The sequence below is a fragment of the Camelus ferus genome, chromosome 4 (genome assembly GCF_009834535.1).
Source record: "Camelus ferus isolate YT-003-E chromosome 4, BCGSAC_Cfer_1.0, whole genome shotgun sequence".
NCBI lineage: Eukaryota > Metazoa > Chordata > Mammalia > Artiodactyla > Camelidae > Camelus > Camelus ferus.
In genome coordinates, this window is record NC_045699.1 from 56,871,219 (window position 1) to 56,888,703 (window position 17,485).

General features: G+C 50.0%; 1 protein-coding gene and 1 pseudogene across 1 annotated transcript in view; one reads left to right on the forward strand and one right to left on the reverse strand.

Moving 5' to 3' along the window:
* Positions 1-17,485, forward strand: part of RGS3 (regulator of G protein signaling 3) — a 120,171-nt gene that overhangs the window by 17,391 nt on the left and 85,295 nt on the right. Inside the window, 4 exon segments of the mRNA XM_032478220.1 lie at positions 562-630; positions 9,050-9,110; positions 10,269-10,359; positions 10,995-11,050. Of these exon segments, the coding sequence (XP_032334111.1) occupies positions 562-630; positions 9,050-9,110; positions 10,269-10,359; positions 10,995-11,050 (277 nt within the window).
* LOC116663344 lies at positions 2,540-6,210 on the reverse strand (annotated as a pseudogene).

Here is a 17,485-nt window from a genome sequence, read left to right on the forward strand (position 1 = left end):
CTCAGACAGCGGAGGTGTAAATGAGACGGCATAACACAGAATGTCAGGTGTTATTGTTTTATTACTATTTCTTGCCCTTATCCCTGAACTCCAGGGCCAATGGGAAGATAATGGACAATGTGTATTTTCCTATTGGTGAAAATTAATAATATTTTGTTGTTTTCCTTGTCATACCAGGTAATCTTGCTTATTGTAGACACATAGACAATATTGGTAAACAAAAAGAAGAAAACAGAAAACACTCCTAGTCCTGCTACTCACTGATGTGTTTTGTGGTGTTTCTTTCCAGAGCTTTGAATTTGTGTGGGTGTGTGTTTACAAAAATGGAATTATTCTGTGAAATTCTGTTGTAACCTTTTTTTCATCCTCAGCAATGTAATGTAAACTCTTTTATGAATATAAGTACTCACCTCCCACACTCTTTGTGCTCTGGTTTATTTAACCAGCTCTTGACGGCTGGATGTTCAGGTTATTTCCAAAATTTGCCATTATGATGGACTCTGTGGGTCTGGACTAGAGCTCGCCCCTACTAACCCTCTGACTGTCTGGTTTGCTTTGCAGTCCTGTCCAAAAGGAATACGAACAGAAGCGCCTTCTGATCACTGTGTGGAACAGGGCAGCTGACTCCAAGTGAGGGGAACTGCTGAGCTGGAGAAGAGATCCTGCTCTGGGCTCGTGGGTGACAGTCAGGTGGCAAGCATATAGCAGGGGCTCAGTTAGTGCCTGTTGGATAAATGAATGGTAGTGGCATTGCTAAATTTGAGAGGCTGCCACTCTCCTGAGTGCCTGTCACTCTAGGTGATATCAAGGATCATGTTATCAAGGTGCATTTGTGAGCCCTTGGTATCAGCAAGACACTGTTGGCCACTGGGGATGCCAACCAGCCTACCCAGGGATTCTGCTCTCAAGGTACCTGTTTTCAGGAGGGGACACCAGGGTCTGCATGGAGGCAGATGTCAGTAACAACATGCCCAGGCTTACTTCTGCAGCAGTAGAAGCTCCATGAAAAATGGGCCCGTTTCTCTCTTAGTCACTGTTGTACCCCGTGCCTAGCATGTAGATATTTGGTAATTATTGGTGGAATGAATAAAAGAATAAAATGAATAGTAGGACAGTAAGTGTGGAAAGAGGGAGAGCTCATCATGGGCTGAGGGCAAGGAAGGCTTCATGCCAAAAGTGGGATTTTGCCAGTTCTTTTTTATTAAGTTGAAGTATTGTTGGTTTACAATGTTGTATTAGTTTCTGGTGTACAGCATAGTGGCTCAGTTATACATACATATTCCTTTTCATATTCTTTTTCATTATAGGTTATTACAAGATATTGTATATAGTTTCCTGTGTTATACAGTAGGACCCTGTTGTTTATCTATTTTACAAAAAGTGGGATTTTGAACTCAAGGGAGAGCTGAAGAATAAGACAAGGAGAGGAGGTTGGGAAGGGCATTGCAGGCAGGGGTACTGCATGAGCAAAGGCAAGGAGGCAGGGATATGTCCTTTCCCAGGACACAGGAGGCCAGATGTGATCATCAGCCATGGCAGCTGGAACAGAGCAGAGGAGGAGTGCTGAGTAGTGAGGGTGAGAATTAGCAGCTCAGTGAAGGGGATGAGAGCACTTGACTGCATGGCCCACTGTGAGCAGCAGGGGCTCATTCAGCTGGTGCAGCCCAAAAAATCTGGGAGACTCTGTGGTTAGTAACATTTGCCCAACAATCGTAGAACCACATGGTGACTGGAAAAGGGCCCAGGTGGATGAAAATCAGCTCGACTCACCAGCTTAGACCCAGAGAATATTTTGGGGCTCCATGCTTTTTAGTGCCCTAAATTTGATAGTATGCTTTTAAAGTGGAGCCTTATTCAACCTTCAGAATGAAGGATTTGTCTTTCAATAGAGCATCTCCTTGTTATCATGGGATGGTGCTTATGGGACTGTAGACCTCATTCACTGGCCATTTCCTGGTTACACATGTGGTAACATTGCTGCAAGTGCTGGGGACACATGGGATCAATCAGAGACTGTCCTGCTCCAGAGAAGATCACTGACAGAGACTTGGGGGTGTGGATGATGAGGAGGATGCCACACACCATTTACTGGGTGTTGACCGCAAGCCAGGGTTTAACAGTGTATTATCTCATTTAATTCTTAAAACAACTCAAAGGAAAGTATATTTTTGTCTTCAGATTTCAGAGAAGGAAGCTAAAGCTAAGAAATGGAGTAACTTGCCCAAGGTGACATGGCCTGTGAACAGTAGAGCCAAGATGGGAGGGAACCCAGGCATTTAGATCCCGGAGTCTTCAGTCTCAACACTATACTGGACAGAAGGAGGAACCAGTAGGGCACAGAGAGCAGGGCAGGAGTAGGGAAGGATCTGCAAACGCATTGGTATTGCCAGAGGGTCAAGTTCAAAGTAGGGACTGGCTGGAGGTAAGATGAAGAGGTTGGCATAAACCGCATCAGATGATTCTGTAGATTGTTTTTGTTCTTTTGTTTGTTTTACAAGAGAACAAATCCACACTTATATTTATTTACTTTTCGATAAATTTAAATCCGTGAGAAGCACAGCATCACCCAGATTCTGTGTCCAATGCCCTTAGCCAGAAGGTTGCTTCTGAATTTGGCACGAACCGTGCTGCTGTTTCCATGAGCGTGAGCTACCTTTCCCCAGATTACTCTGGTTTTGTTTGGTTTTCCCCCAGGAGTTAACTGTTCTTTGCTTTGTACATATAAGCACATCTCTTGCCTAGATAGAGTTCAGTTTCATCTTGAGTATAAACACCTTCAGCTTTAAGAACTGTGTGCTCCCTCTGGTTCCAGAGACCCCAGTTACGGCCAGCAAAAATGGCCTTGGATCACAGCTTCCAGACGTATTTATCATTTTAGAAGTCCGGTTCTCAGCAGGCCTCCACAGGTCCAAGATGGCTAAAAGAGTTTAGATTTTCTTTGGAGCGTGAGTTTTCTCCTTTCCAATAGTTCTCAATCCCGGCCGTGCATCAGAATCACTTGGGATGCTTGTGAGGAACACAGGTTCCCAGGTATCACATCAGATTGATTAAACCCAAATCTTCATGGGTAGGTCCTAGGAATTTGCATTTACACAAGTTCTCAGGGTGAACCTCATGCAGCCAGCTTGGCGTTTGGGAATCTGGTGATAGGGAGATACTGAAGGGTTGTTGAGCAAGAGAATGACAGATGTATCTAGATCCGTCATTCTGGGAGGTCTTTGGAAGGTTGGGGAGGAGCTCGGAGATTCTTGTGGTGATCTGTGAGAGAGATGATTTAGGGATATAGAGGAAGGAAACAGACCCAGGGTATAATTTAGGAGATTTAAAACAGTAGTACTTAGTGGGAATTTGGCTGTGAGAACAGTGGGAGAAGTCAAGGATAACTCCTGGGTCGCCGTGATGTCTCCAACTAAGCCAGAATGTACTGGAGGGGAAGGGGAGCCAGCTTTGGACACTGTGAGATGGAGGTTCCTGGAGGGCAGCCAGCTGCGAGCTGTGTAGGGGTTGCCTCTGCTGGCCTGGAGCTCAGGGTAGAGAGAGGCCTGTGGCCACAGCGGAGATGGGGGAGCCATGGCCGCCAAGGTGGTGGGTGAAATTTTGAGCAGGTGAGACCACTGAGGAGGACGGTGGGTGCCAAGGACCAAGGGTCAGGATCCTGTCTTGAAGGGATGGGCATGGGAAAGAAAAGCCCTGAAGGAGACAGAGGAGGAAGAGGGACAGAAGGATGCCCAGCGAGCCCCCTGGACAGAGGCCAGGGGTGGGGCAGGTGCCAGAGGCAGACACCAAACCATGGGAGTCGCCACTCCCTCCGCTGTGACGCTCTCCTGCGAGACCAGAGCGAGCCAGGAAAAATGCTGCTGGAGAAGACACAGCAGTGTAGTTGGCGGTATTTGGAAAAGAAAGCGAGGCTGGGGAAAGTGAGTCAGCACCCAGTGAGGCAGCGTGACAGAGGCAGTGTCTCCACTTGTTGCCTATTTTGGGAAAGTGAGATTCCTTATTAAACAAAACACAGTCCAACTCGTGGTCACAGTCCCAACCCAAAGCTCAAGAGGGACAAAGCAGGCCCAGGCAGGCCTGCTTTCCGAACAGATGGCCCTGCCCAAGGTGCCAGCACCACAGTGACCGGCGCAGCAGGTGGGAGGCGTGGAACACTCCACCTCTGAATGAGAAGGCCTCTGAGCTGGAGGAGACGGACAGAGTGATTGCCGGAAATTTCCGCCCTGCTGGTCACTCTCAAATCAAATTGTGCTTCTCTGAAGGACGGACAGTCAACTTGACAACATGAAGGACAATTACAGAAGGAAGGAAACAAACATTTGTGAACTCTTCTCTGTGCCAGGCACTTTACATACATTATCTCATTTAACCCTCATCACAGTCCTGAGAGGCAGGAATTATTATTGTCCCTCTCTTCAGAGAAGAGGAAGCTGAGACTTATGAAGGGTAAGGAACTTGCCCGAGGTTATATAATAGTTCACGTTTATTAAGCACTTGATGTCCACTAAGTGTGTGGACACTAAGCATATTCCATGCATTGTCTAATTTAATCCTCACAGCACCATATAAGGTAGGCATTGCTAGTGTCACTCTTTTAGAGGCACAGAGAAGTTAAGTAACTTGTCCAAGGTAACACAGCCAGGACATAGTGAAAACAAGATGCAAATCCAGGTAGCTTGGCACCAAACTCATGTACTGGAAACCACATTATAGTGTACTTACTTGACCAGCTCACACAGGTGATAAACGGCTCCAAGGCCACACCCTTTCTGTGTCACTATGCTTGTGCCTCAGGCTTCAGGCTACTTCCCAGAGCATTTATAATGTAGTTTTATATAAACTACATCCAGCTGAATATGTGACAGATGCATTTTGAAACTGATAGGGGATAAAAGAGAAGCATCTGTTTCACGAATTATCATGATTCTTCCAGTGATGGCTGTAAATTTGTATTAGAGAGACAAGATGATCTACAGAGAAATTCTGAAGAAGGGCTGGATGATTTCAGGCTCACATGGTGATCACAGCGGGAGCTGAGGAGAACCAGGCCTCAGAGCAGTAGATCTTGGCTAAGCTCTAACTTGCTGTGAGACTGTAGGTAGGTCCCTTCCCCACTCTGGGCCTCAGTTTCCTCTTCTGTAAAATGCAGTGATCGCTAAGGTTTCTTTCAGCTTATAGGTTCTGTGAGTTTTTAAGAAATTATAGACATTTTCAAATGTATGCAAAAGTAGAAAATATTATATAATAAACGTTCGTATACTCATAGCACAGCTTTATCAGTTACAAATATATGGCCAATTTTATTTCCTCTATGTCCGCACCTACTTTCCCCTCCTCCAGTGGATTATTTTAAAGCAAACCCCAAACGTCATCTCATCTCAGCTAATATCCTTCTAAAGATGGCTTTAAAAAACAACCACAATGCCATTATCACATTTAAAAATTAACAGTAACTCCTTAATATCAGTAACTGTGGAACTAAGCTATTTTTTTAATTGAAGTATAGTCAGTTTACAATATTGTGTCAATTTCTGGTGTACAGACGAACTAAGCTATTTGGTAAAAGCTGAACTGAAACTTCTAGTATCAATCAGAGCATTTTCAGAAGTTGTGGTCAGAGAACAATCGTAGAGAAAGTTGTAATGTTATACACCAGGTTTAAAAAAACCCCAAACACACACAACATACATTTGAAGAACATAATCTTTTATACTAGTGGTAACTACATATATGGAGAGGCTGCTTGCTATGTGTCACACACTATCCTGGGTACTCTAAGTGTACCCTTTCCTTTAGTCTATTTTATAAACAGGACCTCATTGCCAAGTACAGTGCTGTAATGTTAGAGAGCTTGTGACCTGAGATGGGGACTGAGCCTAAGGAAAGAAAAAATGAATGGAAAAATATGTGTGTAGTTTAAGCCATCAAATTAAAAATAAATTGAGATTGAGTGGGATAAATCTGCAGCAGAACTAGGTTAAAGGCCCCTGAGAGAAAGAATTAAAGTACATTCCCTCAAAATAATGCACTTTCATTTTGTAGCAGGTCTCCTATCCTGTGTTCAGAAGTAAACTGAGCCACGTACAGTCATCCCTTGGTGTCTGCGGGGAATTGGTTCTGGGACCCCACTGGATGCCAAAATCCGTAGATGCTCAAGTCCCTTATGTAAAGTGGTATAGCAAAGTCGGCCCTCCGTACCTTTGGGTTCTGCATCCTTGCAGGAGGGCTGACTGCTATTCCCTATGAGTGTTCCATGAAGCCTTACCTCTGAGCCTTTCTACTGGCTGTTCCTGCTGCCTGAAATGCTCTTCCTATCATTCTCTCTGGCTTAACTGTTTAGGCTTTCTTTGTGCATCTCAGTCCTAAGCACCTCTGTCAATCTGTCAGTCTGTCAGTATATCCCTTGTATTGCTGTCTTAAATTGCTGTTTAAATTCCTGCATGTTTGTCTTGTTTCCTTAATGCTGAGGCTCCTTGCCCAGTATCTGCCAACCATAGACATGATGGATTCATCCATCTGCCAAGCCTTCACTTAGTGCATCAAGCCCTGAGCTCAGAATTTGGGATTCAGAGGTAACCAAGGCTTGACCCCTGAGACTTTGTGCCTGGAGAAATCTCAGGTGGTCTCAGAAATCTCAGGCTCTCCCGTTTATTACCTGACTGGTATATTGCAGTGTACTCAGTTTGCATGTAAAAGGAGTCTTTCTTCTTCCAAAGGTTTTCAAAAGCAGGCTTCAGAAGTAGCTAGTTGAAGAACACTTAGAAGGTCCTGCTTATGGATATAATTGTGACAGTTTGCTTGGCCTGAATCACCATGAAATTATTGGAGGCCCCTTAGCAGGAAGCAAAGCTCATGGGAGGCTATTAACCATTTAGCATTCTCTAAGCACCAAGGAATGAAAATTCCACTTACTGAAGAGCAAGGAGAGGCAGCCCTTATTACAGCTAAAGCATCGTGCCTGGAGATTTAGAAAGTTGCAGCCATACCCAGTGTGAAAAGAAAGTGCACAGCAAGGCCGTGTGGGCACCTAGATACCAGTTGGGTTGCTCTTGAATGGGTTGACAAACAAAACTAAATCAGTGATGAGGACTTTGGCAAAGTCTTGACAAGGCTTTCCTGGAACAGCAGCTCAGGTCAGTGTCTGCCGCTCATCATGGTTGCTGCAGCTGCCCTTCCATTAGTGCTGACTTGGCCACTTCCCAGGAGGGAGGAGTATTTGTTTTTGGTGGTGGGTGGGGAGGTGGATATGGAAGAGTCGCTCTAATGGAGTGACTGCACTGTCCTCTATGGGTAGATTATTAATATGGCCTTGTATGATGAGAGGGGGCAAGGAAGAGCGGGGAGCAGGTGGACCAGGCTGTAGGAAAGGGGAGCAGGGAGAGAGAGCAGAGGGAGTAGCAAGAGTGAGAGCGGCTGGTGCAGGGTGTACTCTGCAGGGCAGGGGCACCGGTTTTGAGGATCAGTCTCCAGCCTTCTGCTTCCCTGCCCCTCACTTGGCTTGGCTACCGACAAGAAGCCAGTTTTCGCCCAGGACTGTTGGGTGGTAAGCTGCCACCCTTTCCAATGAATTCAAACAATATGTGTTTATAAAGACCTTCTAGACCACTGGCCCTTGACTGGGGCAGGCACGGTGAACAGATTTCTACAGACTCCCCTGCCCAGACCCCACCTTGGACTTACTGGGTCTGGATCCCCAGGAGTAGCCTCTGGGGCACAGGACTTAGGCTCTTTAGGGGGTCCTGTGGTTTCGCTCAGGCCCCCTTAGACCTGGTTCCCAGAGGCACAACTCCAGGGAGTTAGTTCACTACTCATCTGGGAAGCTCATTCCATCCTTGGCTTTGAAATTATGCCTTTCACAGAACATGCCAAGTCCTTCATCTGTGTGGGCCCCTCAGATATTGAAGTCAACCATCAGGTTCTGCTCCTGTCTTAATACCCATGTTGTTTCTTGATAAATAGCTATTAAACCAATCTCTGAAGGGGCCTGAGTTGGGGATGTGCTAAGAGAAAAGAGAACAGGAAAAAAAAAAAAGTAACTCTAGTGTTAGGATAGAGAAAGATGTGGTAGAACAGAAGTACTTTCGCGTAGATTTATACCGTTTTTTTTTTCCTGATTCCAAAAGTACTGCTTATTCCCTGTAAAAATTTGAAAACACTAAAAACCCAAAAGAAAAAACAAAAACCCTTCTAATCCCACCTACAAGATACAACCATTATTAATATTTTGGTGGATGTCTCTCTCATTAAACTACAGATTTGCAAACTTCCTTTTCTCTCACGATAGCAAGGTTATTTTTTGCATTAAATTAATATTCGTATCTACTATCATTATTGAAAGCTGCCAAATATCAGTCAGTCCCTGATTGTTGGACACTAGGACTCAATAATGGACATTTTTCAGGAACTTTTAATTACTCTTAGCTGAGAAGGACCCAACTGAACTCAGCCAGTTGGCACAGTGTGACATCGCTGTGAGGCCTGACCCTGACTCATGCCTGTTTGCCCAGCTAGTAGCCAGGTCTGATTGGTCTTGGTGCCTTTTGTGTGGCAGATTAGTTTGACCTTCATCTGAAACTGTCCAAGTACTTCTCGGGTCCTGCCTGGACCTAAGACAAAGCTTCTTAAGTTTGAGGTCCCATAACTTTTCTCTTGGATTGAGCATCACCAGCTGCTGTGGAAACTAAAACTCCCTGTGGGGACCAGCTCTTCAGACCAACCAGTACAGGACATTTCAAACCTGTGAGGTAGCGCTGAACTTCTGTGGTTGGTGGAGGGAGTGCTGCCCCATGGCTTTCCCATGGGGCTCTACTGTTAACTCGTTCTGTGACCTTGGGAAGGGGATCAACTCAGCCTCAATGTTTTCCTCTCTGAAATGGAGAGAATAACTCTGCTCCAACCTAACTCACAAAGTTGGAAAGATCAAATAGATGATGGAGGTAAAAGTGCTTTGTAAACCACAGTGCATCAGGCAAACCTATGTTACACTTGACCATCGACCTCCCGATATCACCCGCTGAAAAGGTGCTGACTTGGGCTTCTAATGTTCTCCCAGACAGAGTGGACTCATTGGTTGCATGAGCTTCGGGCTGAAGTCCCTCCTGACTCCGGACAAGGTGGGTCCCATGGTAGCTCCTGGTAGGTCAGTCCATCCAGGCCAGGGCTGGTCCAGGCAGGGGCCTTTGTCTGGAAGCCACTGGGTGGGGCTTATGTCTGTGAGATGGTACCCACTGAGACAGGTGCCCCGTGGCCTGATAACAGTATTTGTCACCTGTGTGACTAAGGATCCAGGTCCCCATCTTGGCTCGTTCTTGTCAGAGACCAGTTGTTAGTCAGCTCCAAGTCTTTCCAGGAGGCTCTGGGTCTGTTGTCTGCCTTTAAGGACACTAGTAGGTCCCTTGGAGCTCAGAGCACTCCCCACTCTGGAGGATGAGGGCCAGGTGCTTCTTGTAGTCTGTTCCAGGATTCCCTTGACGTTGTCTGCCAGGTCTCATGTTTCTCGGCCTAGCAGGTGCTCAGGGATGGAGTGAGTGTCCTCTTTAGAGCCTTCCTTCAGACTGGGTGAGGACTCTGGATTCTAGAGGCCCCTCCCTGTGGGCGACCAGTCCCCAGTCCGTCTCTGCTCGGACTGCACTCCACACGTTGGAGGCATTGAGCAGGGGCAGGACGTGCTCCTCTTGCACATCCTGGAGATGGCCTGGAGGCCTGCTGCATGCAGCTGCCAGGTGACCCTGCCACTCAACTCTGTCCTGAAAGTGAAGTCTGGGGTAGGTGGCTGAGGCCCCTTTATCCTGCACGTGGGTCCCAAATATCTTGTCTTGACTGCAGCCTCTATTTCATTCCCTCTTGGGAGAAGATACTTCCCCTGAGGACTGCTTAAGAGCCTCAGGATGCCTACTTTCTGGCCTCACCCTTATGCCTCCCTCCCTGCTGTGCTGCCAACATTTATTGGGCTCTTACTGTGTACCAGGCACAGTGCTAGGCATGTCAGAGAGCCTATGTATGGTCTAGTGGGGGAGGCAGGCCTGTGTGTAGACTTGTTCTTCAGGGGTAAGAGGTGATGGGATTTCAGCAGAGGGGAGGACCAGCTCTGCCCAGAGCATCAGGGAAGGCTACCTGGAGGTGCAGGCATGGCAGCTCCCTTTGGAGCAGGGAGGCTGGAGTGTCTGCTCCTGAGCGAGGCTCTCTAGCTGCTGCTTTTGGATGGGGATCAGTGGCTGCCTGACCTGTGCCCTCTGCCCCCTCTGAGCATCTCACATCTTCTCTTGTGACAGGAGATCAATGGCTGGTACTACCTGCTTGGGGAGGACCTGGGCCGGACCAAGCACCTGAAGGTGGCCAGACGGAGACTGCGGCCCTTGAGAGGTGCATGCCCACCACCTTCAGTTCTGCCCAGACATGCTGTCCCCTGTGGCTCCTCACCCGACTCCCTACCTGTATAGTAGCATCAGTGCCTGTGTTTTGTGACATGTATCACCCCAGGCTGCGGTCAGACCATGGGTCCAGGGACTTCTCATGAGCACCTGCTGAAATGCAGGCTTCAGGCAGCCTCATGCCCATGACGCCTTTATTAATCTGGTTGGACTTTCCTTGGAGAGGGTTATGACCTGACCCCAAGTGGTTCAGCCCCCCCCCAACACCTCTCGTGGAGGGCCAGGCTTTAGGAGCTTCCTGCATGGCCCCTCCCCAGGGTCTGTGGTCTGAGGATCCCCTCTAGGCTGCCTTGCTGACCTTGGGGTGCCCACCTCTGCAGACAGGCTGTGTAGGCCCCGCCGTGTGGGTCCTGAGACTTCCCCCCTTCTTCTCTGACCTTCCCACGTGCAGACCTGGCTCCTGAGCCCCGACCTAACCTGAGCTTGGCATTCCCACATCCTGGAAGCCAGCAGTGTACCTGGGCAGCCACATAGGCCTGGTACCCTGGCCTCATCCTCTGGGTGGTCTGTGGAAGGGACACTTATATGCCAGCGGAAACTTTCTGACTCTGCTCTGTCATCTTCCAGACCCATTGTTGAGAATGCCAGGAGGCGAGGACACCGAGAACGGGGGGAGACTCAAGGTAGGTGGGAACAAGCCTGGCAAGACTGCTGGGCCCTGAGCACTGCTCTGGGGTCCAGAGCATTCTGTGCTGAGACTCAGATTTACTTGGTGCTTGGAAACTCAGCAAGTCATGCATTTTTAAGAGGTTATTTCTGGTGCTTTTCTCAGGTTACTCATGTTTGGAGCAGGGGTCGGGAGGCAACCAGGCCCTGGCACCTGGAAATGGAGGAGTCTGGGTTGTACTGACTTTGATCTCTTGAAGTCAGGTCCTCCCTTCCCTGCAGGCAACCTCAGACCCCCTGCTCCCCTGGTGCTGTGACCAAAATACCCTTTCAGGTTTCTCCCCCTTGATGTCAGAGAGCAACTGTGAGTCTGAAGCTGGGACTGAAGTGTTCTCACTTCCTGAGGGCTTTGACTCTAGAGAGAAACCTTCCCTTGGGGATTTTGGAGAATTCATCTAAATTCATTTCGTCTCCTTACAGAACAAGGCAGGTGATTTATGTTTTTTCTCTAACAACTAAGAGGGAGAAACAGCTCCCAGTGACTTAGTAGCCCCTCTGTCCTAGGTACTGCTGGTATCTAATGTGACCCTCCCTGCCTCCTCTGAGGTGGTTGTTACTTCCTCATCTCCCAGATGAGCACAGCATTTAAGGCTCAGAGACGTTAGGTCACTCTCCATAGCCACACAGCCAGCAAGTGGTAGAGGACAGGATCTGAAGTGAGGCACGGCTGCCTCCTGCAAGTGGCCTAGCTGGGAAGATAAGGTGGTGATGTTTTCCATGATAATGTATGACATTTAGGTGTATTATGATCTACAAGACATTTCCCCTTTCATTTACTCAAGTCATTCACTCATTCACTCATGAAGTCTTTATTGAAGCTCTCCTTGGCCAGGTCTTGTGCCAGGTGCTGGGTTAGAGTTGTCAACAAGTCAAAAGTCCCTGCCCTCGTGGAGCCTACGGTCTAGAGCTGTGTTGTCCAACATGGTAGCCACTAGCCACCTTTGGCTACTGAGAACTTGAAATGTGGCTAGCATGACTGAGGACCTGAATTTTAAATTTTATTTAATTTTAATTAATTTAAATTTAAATTATACATATGTCTAGTTGCTACCATACTGGGTAGTACAGTAATAGAGTAACTTGCCGGGTTTCTGTTTACTGTGGCTTCATTACAAGTTGGAAAGCTTTCTTCTACCTTTAGTGGGGCAGCTACAAAGGCCTTCCTCCCTCTCTCTCTACATGCCGAGCACAGAGAGGACGGTGACCGGGGAGCATCCCTGCGGTTTTGTGGGAATTACAGGGACATCAACGCTGCAGGTTTCTAGGTGGCCTGGGAAAGTCCTGCTTTGTGCTGGCCTCTGCACACAGGCCCTGACCTCTGGGGACATTGTTCTAAAGTGTGTGTTTGATTTTCCTGGGCTTGCACACTCAGAGATGTCCGTAGGACTCAGCAAAGTGGGGGTGTTTGCAGAGGCTTGGTTAGGGTAGGGGGAGAGCCCTGAGAGATGACCTGTTCAACTCTTTCATTGTGTGCTTGGGGACATAGAGGCTCAGAAACGGGGGTGACCTGCCCACGGTCACAGGGACCAAAGCTGGGCTGGACCAAGGGACTCACACTCCCTGGCATCAAGGATATGAGTGGCTTGATAGTTCTTCCCAGAGGCTCTGAGGTCGGTGTAAGGGACCCTAGGCTCATCAGGCCCTGCTCTACAGGGCAGGGATCAACACTGGGAGAGGGTCTGGTCCCAGCTTCATTCTAACCTGCTTTGTGACCTTAACCACTCAAGACCCCCAGTTCTTCAGCAGTAAGAATGAGGAGGCTGGATCATCTGGTGACTGGAAATCCCTTCCCGACTTGACTTTATGGTCTGCTTGTCATCAGATCCTTAAAGCAGCCCACCTACATGGATGAGAAAACAGACTTTTAAGTAGCCTCTGAGTGGCAGACAAGCTCCCATGTTTTGTAATCCCTATCTTGAGATGGGATGTCTGTGGGTGCAACCCGCCTCCCCACACCAGGCGTCCTTGGATTCTTAGGCTGGGTTAGTTCCCTGAATTTGCTACTGTCGGGACCCTGGGATTTGCCGGGGGAGGTGGTGTTGTTGCAGAGTGGGCCGTATTTTCTGCCTGGGTTCTCTTCCAGCCAGGGGTGTTTGTGAGAACACTGGAATCACAAAGTGGCCCATGGCGGAGAATGCAGCCAGAACAAAGGCGCCCTCTCCCCGCCGGGGCCCGGGGAATACTAACTAGTTGACAGGAATTTTAATATAAAACTCTCCCTCTTCCTTGTCATTCGGAGGTTTCAGGAAGCCTTCGGGCTTATCGTGCAGAGGCACACAGCACAGACAGGGCTTGGGGAGGTGAGAGGTGATTTCCTGCCATTCTTCTGCGGGGCGGGCTTCCCAGGGCGGTCATGCCAGGCTGACGGGGCGCAGTGCGGGCTCCCACTGCTGGGGGGGAGAGCTGGGTTTTCAGGGGGCGGCTGCCCAGGCAGGACCCGCAGCCATGAACCGCTTCAATGGGCTCTGCAAGGTGTGTTCGGAGCGCCGCTACCGCCAGGTGGGTGCTTGGCCCCTTGGAGGGGTGTGGGATGTCGTTGGGGATCATGGGTGGGGGCTTACCAAGCAGGACTCCTCTCCCCACAAGGCTTTCTTCGCCTCCGCCTGTCCTTTACAGGTTCATTGTGATCTGGGGGCAGGATAGAGGCAGGAGCTGGACTTGAAATCTGACCTTTACCTGCTGCCCCTCTTTAGGGGCAGATGAGGCCAGCTCTGCGCCACCCTGACCACTGACTGGGTGATGTCCGTGGTGAGATTATCTAGTTGATTTTCTGTCAGTTTTATTTGGGAGGAACGTGGATTAAAAAGAGCATCCCAAGCCTGAGATTGAGCCGGTTGCTGAGCAGTGGGTTTGTGTTTTTCGCTAACTTTGTATTTTTGCTAATTTTCCCTACTTCTCATGGGATGGCAGTGCCTGTCCTGCGTTGTGTATGTGTGATGGTGTTTCAGTGTGTGTTGATGTGTGCTTGTATGCGAGATAGGATGTGTCTGTGTGTATGTACATACACACGCTTTTCCTCCCCGGTAGCCGTGATGCCTTGAGGCAGCTCTGGAGTCCTCTGGTTCCGGAGCCCAACCCCACTGGGAGGGTTTAGCCTCTCAGCCTCCAGTCTTAGGATGTGGGACAGAGTGGGAGTGATGATCCATTAGCCCCCAAGACTCTTCTGGAACTGTGATGGACATTTTTTCTTATAAAAAAGGCATGGTATCAGGGTGAAGGCAAGGGATGTCCAAATTTCAGGACTGTCCAAGCTGATGGGACTGTGGAATGGTTCTTATTTTAAAAGTATAGAAAAGTCCGTCTGTGTGTTTTAATGACCAGACTGGAATCTGAGTCCTGAACTCCTTTAGGCAGGCCAGCTTTGGTCTCAGGGAGATGCCCAGAGGGGTGACCTGTGTTGCACATGGGACAGTCCTCCCCAGCTCTCAGCCCTCCTGCCCTCCTAGAGCCTGCAGTGTAGCCCCTGTGATGCTGGCAACTGGGTGGGAGGGTGGTGAGGCAGAGAGGGCACTGGATGGGAGGCTCAGAAGTCCTTGGTCACTTGGGTCTACAGGCCTGAGAACCGGGGCACTCTGACAGTCAGAGTGGGGCCAGGCACGAGTGTGGTCTGGGGCTCTGGGACTCAAATTCAAGATGGATCCCATGCTAGGAAGCAGTGCAGGGTTGAGAGCTCCAGCTTTTTACCAGACCCAGGCTCACATCCAGTCCTGCCCTTCTTGAGCTGTGGCTCTTGAGCATGTCAGTTTACCTCCCTGAGCCTCAGTCTCCCTGTCAGTGGGATAGGGTGATAATGTGATGATGCTGAGAGAGTAAATGGGATAATGTGTATGAATTGCCTGGCGCAGGGCCTGGTATGGACATACAGGAAGCATTCAGTAAATGTGACATTTAGAGATTGGGATTGAAGTCTAGGCACAACAGAGGCTCAGAAACCAGGCAGGAGGGCAGAAATGAGGTGCTGGCTTGGTGAGATCTGGGAGCAGTGGTAGTTCCTTCCCTGGACAGAAATGAGCAAGAACCACCCCCAGGATGGACGGCCTCTGCCAGGAGTTGCCGAGGTTCCAGAGTTAGAGCAGGGCTGCTCCCCTCACCCCCTGACCCTGCAGCCCGAGGTCAGAGAGGAGGGCTGAGAACTTACTCACTTCAGGCCTCGGTTTCCTTCTCTGTAAAAGGGGCACACTAAAACTAGCCCTGCCTTCCCCTCAGGGCTGCAGTGATGATCAGGTTCTGTGGACATTGTCCCTTCAGTGTGGTTGGTGATCACGAAGGATAGAGCATGCTTCTGCTTCACGCGGTCCCACCCCCTCACACTGAGCAGGAGAGGGGCTTACTTCTCGGCACCATCTCCTCTTCCCCTCTTCTCAGCCCCCAGCTGGCCTGGACTGTTGTCTAGGCTGGTTCATCTTAGGCTAGTGCCCAGGAAGGCGGAGGGGTCTCCTGTCCACAGTCCCGCCTGGGGCTGGAGGCTGTTTTGCTGGAGCACACTCCTTCTCTCCAGATTCAGCTCTGGGGCCAGTCCCCAGACCATTAGCCCTGAGCCTGGGGATGCTGGGACCTGTTTTCCAGAGCTGTGCCCCAGGCAGGAGGGGCTGTGGCCCTTGGTGGGGTAGGACTGGGGAAATGCTAGGAAGATGCTGGCATTCCAACTTCTGCTGGGGGTGAGGGTGCGTCTCGAGTCCCCTGCAATCCCCGCTGGTCGCATGAAGTGGACCTAGCTCCTGCCATCATCCCCCGGCCTCAGCCTGGGCTTTCCGCGCTCACTCCAGAGTTTGTTTTTCTTTCTTTCTTTCCATTTTTTTTTTCTCTTCCTGTCTTAGCTATGTGTTTTCCCAGAATTCTTATGGGAACAGGGTATTTTCCTGCCCCCTCCACTCCCCTTGTCTGTCAGATTTCCTGTTTTACAAACTGCTTTGAATCCAGGCCCAGGGCTGGTGGGAAGCAGAGCCTCAGGGGCCTCCCCTGCAGCATCCAAGGGCCTTGGTCACCCTGGGCTCCCAAGTCCTCCTCTTCCCCACGCCTGGCCTTTGGGACAGCTGACAGGGGAATGCTAGGCGCCTAGCCTGGAAGACGCAACCCCTAAGGGGAGGAGACAGAAGTCTCCTCATGAGGCCATAGCCCTTGACCTTCTCCAGGGTTGCTGAGTTGGCTTCTTCCTCTACCTGCCTGGGGCGCCCTTCCCCATGCCGCACCAGGGCCCATGCCACAACTGCTTCTGCTCAGGACTCAGACTCTTTTCTGACTTCAGCTCCCATATACCTGCTCTGAGCAGCCTGGAATCACTCTTTGGGTGAGAAGGGGCTGGGCCTTCTGCACCCCTCCCAAAGCCTAACTGTGGAGGTGGGGACAGAGTGGGTGTGCAGCAAGGCTGAACTGAACTGAGCCAGCAGACTGTGCTGCACCCTGACAGCTTCCTGCTGCTGGTGGGACGCTGCCAAACTGTCCTCACTAACGTAGCATTTGCTGAGTTCCTGCCATGCACCAAGCCTGTGATCTCAAGTCAGAGCACAAAGAACTCATCCCAGCACTGTCCTCATGTTTTGCTCTAATACTCATCATGTCCTGCTGTGTTTTGGAGAGATCTATGTACCCTCATCCCCTCTGGGAGCCAGAGACCAAGGCCTCATGCCTCGATACTTCAGCAGAGCCTGGTATACAGTAGGAGCTCAATAATTGCATGTTGCTTTGAAAAGAGATCCAGATGTCAGCAGGGCCCTTTCAGAGGACTTCTGAAAGTAGGGGTTGTGGACCTGCCATGCACATGGGCCTCAGCAGGCACAGTGAGGTCATTGGCTAGTTCAGGTTCAGCTAGGAGGCCTGTCTATGCCCTCACCTGCCCCCTCACCTGGGAGCCCTCACTGGATTCTTTGAGGCCCTCACAGTGGGCAGCCCTGAGATCCCCAGCATGTGTCCTCTGCCCCTTGGTCTGAGGTCGTGAGTCTGTATATCCCTACCTTCCCTCCCCTGTGCTCTGGGGGGACAGCCAACAGGTCAGCTTCGAATCTGGGCCCTCAGTACAGGTCCATCCCTGGGCCGATGCTCTGTGAGCCCCTGGGGGAACGGAGGAAGGGACTCAGCAGGTAGTGGGTCACAGGCGAGGTGGAGATGTACAGGTGCAGCAGGCCCTTTGGTAAAGGGCTAGGCCACATCTCTGTCAGGGCTGAGGAGGGCAAGATTCACCCTTCTAAGGCTCTGTGTGTCCTGGGCCCTCCCGCACCAGCCTGGCTTACCTCCTGAACTCCCAGCCTTCCTGCTTGGCCCACAACTCAGTGCTCAAGATGCCTGCAAGACAGGGACAACGAGGGGCTGGCCAGCCTCCTTCTTGGCTCCAGCAACCTTGGAGAGGAAGGTGGCTCTAGGGTGGGGCCTGTGGGCTTCCCGACCTTGGGGCTGAG